The sequence below is a fragment of the Solanum stenotomum genome, chromosome 10 (genome assembly GCF_019186545.1).
Source record: "Solanum stenotomum isolate F172 chromosome 10, ASM1918654v1, whole genome shotgun sequence".
Lineage (NCBI taxonomy): Eukaryota > Viridiplantae > Streptophyta > Magnoliopsida > Solanales > Solanaceae > Solanum > Solanum stenotomum.
In genome coordinates this window covers 35,126,464-35,132,533 of record NC_064291.1, presented here as the reverse complement: position 1 = coordinate 35,132,533, position 6,070 = coordinate 35,126,464, and the positions used below count along the sequence as shown (strand labels likewise).

The window sequence follows — 6,070 nt, the reverse complement described above, 5'->3', positions numbered from 1 at the left end:
TCTTGAAACTAGCATCAAGTAAGAAGCTCAATTTAGAAACTATGGTGATGGGCGAGCCAAAATAGATTCTGAGCCTTGAGAAATACTTACCTTGGACTTTGATCAGCTAGACCCCACTAGACCCAATGTATATAATCTCTCGTGGTAGCTAGTCAAGAACTCGTGGGCATCCTCCCTTAGGACCCCTACAACCCCAAAAAATTTGCGAGGAGCGAATCTGGAATTGTAACAACAACTTTGTCACGACCCAAAACCACGGGTTGTGATGACACCTACTACAATCTACTAGTATGTAAGCCAGCCATAGGACCATTACTCCCAGTCCAAGGGTAGGCTTACCTACTGGTGGGTTGTAATAGGTGTCATCATGACACGTGGTTTTGAATCGTGAAAATTTGTAATCAACTCAAAGCAAATTTCAATTCAAAGCTTCTTCCAAAACCAAGCTATCATTTACAAATTCTACATTCTTTTTTCAAGCTTCTAGTTTTAGTTGAATCTTTTTATCCTCGTTAACAATCTTGGGCTAACATGAGGACCTTCTGCATGCCTCCAAGTGTTGCTAGGAGCTGTGCATTGGCTGTTGATCTGAAGTCCCCGTGCCTTTGCAGGCTTAGGTGACTGTTGGGCTGGTCCCAACCCAACCAGCTAAGGAATAGGCATCGACTATGGCTTAATGATGGGACATGTGTAACATCTCTTCCCTAACCTTGAGATGGTGCTGCAGCTCGTCTCTGACCTCAAGGTCAATCTCTATCTCATTCCCCCCAGTTGGGGCCCTATATGCAGGCTCATGAACATCGCCCCTAGCTACTGCACACCTCATGCGAACCATCTATAAAAAAGTAGAACAAATGATATTTTTAGAACCAAACACGACTAAGACGCATGAAAAGGAATCAAAGGTGAGAATTCCCTAAAACGTCCTATAGCCTCTGAAAAAATGAACACAAACATCTCCTGACTGATTTGTAGGATTCTAATAGACATCAGCTTTGTACCGATGAAATCAGTGAACCCAGAGTTGTGATACCAACTTTGACGACCCAAAACCACGGGTCGTGATTACCCCTACTACCATCCACCAGTATGTAAGCCAGCCATAGGACCATTACTCCCATTTTGGGCTAAGGGTAGGCTTACCTACTGGTGGGTTGTAATAGGTGTCATCATGACCAGTGGTTTAGGATCGTGAAAATTTGTAATCAACTCATAGCTTCTTCCAAAACCAAGTTATCATTTCCTAATTCTTCATTCTTTTTTCTAGCTTCTCTTTTTAGTTGAATCTTCTGATCCTCTTTAAAAAACTTGGGCTAGTATGAGGACTCCCCAATTATACTTTTTTTCTAGTATTTTTCCATACATGGTGTTAGATCCATAGCCATACATTGGTGGCTTCTTAATTGTATTTCAAGATTGAGTTAGCTGTAGATTTTAATTGGTTACTCTGTATAGATTTCAACAGTTGTATAGACTGGGGATGAAGTTGTTGAACCAATTCAATTATAAGTTATGGAAGACATGTATAGAATCATAACTTGTTGTTGAAGGTTTGTGAGATGTTTTTAATGGAAGCATGACAAGTCTTCATGTTGATGGATCAGGAAATAATAGCGTGCATGTAAGAATTGGAAGCATATTAATGCATAAAGACAGAGTTCATTCAAAAGAGTTCAACCTCCTCTACTTTATTTGATCATATTATAAAGTGTAAATGAGTTAATGATATATAGAGGTCCCTCATTCAATTGTTCAACAAGAAGAATGAAGATCACCTTTATACTAGAGACTGTAACTCAACTAACTCCTCTATGAAGCGTCTAATGTACTGAAGATAGGTGTGTCAAGATATTATCCCCAACTGCTTGAACACCCTACTAGTTATATATAATAACCTCTAAACCCTAGATAGACTAGAGACATCTGAAAGAAAGGAGGTCTCATCAAAGCTGGATAAAAGTAAGATCCCAGTGATACGTCTGTTGTTGATCTCAAATACATGAATCTACATCATAATACAATGTAGCACCGAATAGTGTAATATATGGAATATATAATACATAAAATAGTCAAATGAAACAATCGATTATAACTAAAAATACAAAGATAAAGAGTAGATCAGATGATGGACTGTAATAAAGTCAACTAAATAGTAAAGTATGTATGTGTACTTTAACAATAAACTTTACAAATGAAAATATCTATGACAAATACTGAAAATAATGCAACTTTACTTTTCATGGAAAATTATGCTAACCGACAACTATAACATGAGCCTTATGATGATACAACATCTTTCCCATATTGTCAGAGTCATTCTTTATCTTTCCCGGGTAAAGAAAGAACTTGACTAATGGATCCAATCACTACGCCTTTACTAGGGGCTTAATGGGGAGTTATCTGAATCAACAGTATGATTCCAACCTATGCTGGTGAGGCTTATCGTGACCAACTACACTACTTCCAATTCAAGTGTCTACGATCGTCGATAATATAGTAACCCAACCGAGGGTTGGGATCATCCCAAGGGAGTGGTTTTGAGAATTTATAGAAAAATAAAATTTAGTTCTAACTAGTCGTAGCTAAAGATATTAATGATTAAAAACATTGTAAATAAAAGGGGGACACAAAAGTTTCAAATATCGATTAGGGATTTTTGTCACAAGTAAGCTAAAATTAGCGAAATCAACAAGAAAATCTAACAATGAGAGGGGGATTCTTGGGATGTGATCGGAATACGGGTTAATCTAAATTATTGGGTACATGATTTCGATAGAGAGTTTATAAAGTAATAGTGACTAGGCTAAGCTATACGTGGGAATAAATTCTCTCTCGAGCAACTTACCCCGTTTCAAATGGGTTCCTCTCGAACATCCACTTTCCGCATGAAGACCAGCCTACGCCTTACCCCACTCACTCTCTCGAGTTGAGTGTTAGGATATGGGACTAGGGCTCACCCTCTTGGGCTGAACCTCATGTCGACCCACTCCTTAGTCCATCAGTCTAGCAGTCTTGGTTTTACGACCTCTTTCTCGAGCAAGCCGAAAACACATGGGTGGACTTGTATTTGCAACTACAAACCCATTAAATTCGACCACAACTACTAGGTGAAATCACCATTAAACTAAATTTAAACTATCAACAAGAAAGACCCAATAACAAGGCGATTCTCCCTTTTGTGTAGTTCATCGCCGTTTTGCACCATCCTTCGGCATCGTAGTGCTCTGGGTCATTGGGCGGCATAGTACTGCTTCGCAAAACTTCTCGACGATGCGCCGACTGCTCCTTTGTTCAGTCGACTTGATCCTTTCCTTCAAGGCTCAGCATACTGGAACAAAAGGTGAAGTGAGACCCTTCAGCGACTCGCCAAATGGACTCGGCGATCCTCAGACCTTCATTTCTTCGTTCTTTTCCGCCTTTTCGTTCCTTTTTGCGATGTAGTGTCCATGCTTTCCTAAAAACTTCACATACATGAAACTTAACGGTTTTCATCAGATATTGAGATAAAATAAGCATTTGAGGACACAATTCCTATTAAAATATAATTGAGTCCAATTTGTGGACTCATCAGCTGGCAGTGTAATTCAAGAGTTAGAATAATCTGAACCTATATCTAACTTGATGCTTAATACTAATACTAAAATATGCATTGGTGCTTAATAACTTTAAAGTTGTCCCACTTTAGGAAAAATGTTTCACTTTAGAATAAAACCGAACATCTCTTTCTTTGACTCCTTTTTTAGCATGGTTCATTAGAACTGACTAAACATGCTTTAAAATTGATTATGCTTCATTTACAATTGAATTTTCTTTCTTTCTAAAATTAATACACTTAAAGTAAATTGCACTTTCTTGAAACTCTTTTGAAAATACTGCTTTAATACTTATAACATACTTTACTCATTAAATTAATTCATAAGAAATTATATGACAAGGTTTTCAAATAACTTTAGCTATGAAGGGACCATGTGGTGGTATAAGCATGAACCCTTAATCAATCAAAGATCACTAATAATAGAAGGATAATAATTTCAACAGTAGAATGATCAATTAGAGAAAGAAAAATTCGAAATAATGGTCATTGGAGTAAGAAACTTATCTTTACATCTTGTTAATTGAAACTGTAGATGTGGGGTGTGAGGACGAACTAAATTTCTCATTATGATAGTCACACATATCAGGAAGAGTTAGAGTTACGAAGAGGATCTAGGTTGGAACCTTAGAACCCTAAACTTAGTCTTCCTTGAGGTTTGTTTAGAGTTTGGAGAGTTGATAGCATATAATATGAGAAAATGAGTATTTAATATGACACACTCCCCTAATCAAAGTTAAATGTTGATGTTTAGGATTTTCACCTTTGGATTTCATGAAAAATGGTGAATCCACCAAGCTATTCCATAGCTCATGGAATGATCCACGGCTCAGAGGATGATCCATGAATCATGGAAGGCCTTCTTGGAAGTATGGTTAGGGTTGATTGCCAAGTGTTGAGTATTCATTTGTTTGAAATCTGGGGTGTTACATTTTTTTCATTAAGTCTTAGCTTTGATAACAAGTAACTTTTTTCTATTATGGTATTATTTCTGGCTTTCAAGTTTTTAGTTCGATGACTTGCATTTTTGTAAAGTTTGTATTCTAAGGTTTGAATAATCAAAGATATTTCTTATTTGCAGTATTTATTTAAATAATCTTCACCTAATAACCAAGTTGTTGAGTGTTGCTCCATTTTCTAGTTAATTTGAAGGAGACAATAAAGTTTGCTTATTTGCATCCTACCAAAATTGTAGGCAAATGGAATGTAACAGAGATGAATTTGTTAAGGCCAAATAAATTGGTGAGCAGAAATTAACCTAGAAGGACATTGCTGGAGCTCAAAAATTTGCTTTGAAGGCTCAAAATAGGTTTTCCGCCTCAGATGGTAATTCTTAGTTCCAATAGACTATCAATGTTTATGTTGCTCATGAGAAGAAGAAGACTAAAGTGGAAGTGGATTTTTCTTGTGTCCTTTTTGTAGAGTCCTCAGCTGATGATGAAACAATAATAAAATACTACACAAGGTTTGCTCAAGCTCTTAACCTGATATAAATCAATTTGTTAGGAAAACTCTTAAGATTATATCTAAAGCTCCAAGTTTGCTGTCTGAAAGAACCAAAAGAATGATTTAGGAATATAAACATGGATCTTTTGCTTCCATAATGAAGCTTCTTACGTCATAAGAAGTTATGAGTGCATTGTATTGGGGGACATTTTTGAAGAAAAGTAATTCATTTGTGAAAACTAATGCATGTTTTATTCTTGATTTAGTTTCCACTTGTTCAAAAAATGATAGGCTAATACAAAAGAGAGGAATGGCTAGGCGTTTAGGAGAATTGTACAATTTAGAAATTCTCAGTATTAAAGTGAATAAGGCTAGGATGGAGATCAATAAGAAGTAGAAACAACTTTTACAACTTCATCTAAGAAGGAAAATATATGGAAAAAGAAGAAACAAACTTCGCCTTATCTTTAGTGCTCCTGTTGATTTAGAACTAGAATTTAAATCAATGAATATTTCTGATTCAAACTTCCTTAATTTTGACAAGTATAAAATGTGGCCAATGGGAAGAAATTATACACTTGTCAAAATTATGAAAGTTCAAATCACGAACCGCCATTGACTTAGCTTCTAGTTCAAAGTTAATAGGAGCACTACATACAAACAAAGTTAGTTCTTCTTTTCCACTTCTTTTTCGTCTTAGATGAAGTTGGAGAAGTTGTGCTATTTTCTGTAAGCTTCTTGTTGATCACCATCCTAGCCTTATTGCCCAACATATTGCAAATTTCTAAATTGGACAACTATCTTGAACATCTAGCCATGCATCTCTTTTTATTAGCCTATCAACTTTTGTACGAGTGGAAACTGAACATGGAACAAAACATGCATTAGTTTTAATGAACAAATTGCCTTTCTTCAGAAAAGCCTCCCGTTTCAGTCCACTCATAGCTTTTTCTGGTGTAAGAAGCTTCACACGTGAAACAAAAGATCCATGCTTATCGTCATATGTCATTCTTTTGGTTCTATCAGAAAACA

At 36.3% G+C, this 6,070-nt stretch overlaps 1 protein-coding gene across 1 annotated transcript in view; it reads right to left on the bottom strand.

Annotated features, from left to right (window-relative positions):
• Positions 1-489: 489 nt before the first annotated feature.
• The window catches only part of LOC125842937 (ankyrin repeat-containing protein ITN1-like), a 192,123-nt gene continuing 186,542 nt past the window's right edge, over positions 490-6,070 (bottom strand). Inside the window, exons 2-3 of the mRNA XM_049522210.1 lie at positions 710-835; positions 490-648 (exon numbers count right to left, since the gene is read on the bottom strand). Of these exons, the coding sequence (XP_049378167.1) occupies positions 490-648; positions 710-835 (285 nt within the window). The remainder of the gene's footprint in view (positions 649-709; positions 836-6,070) is intronic.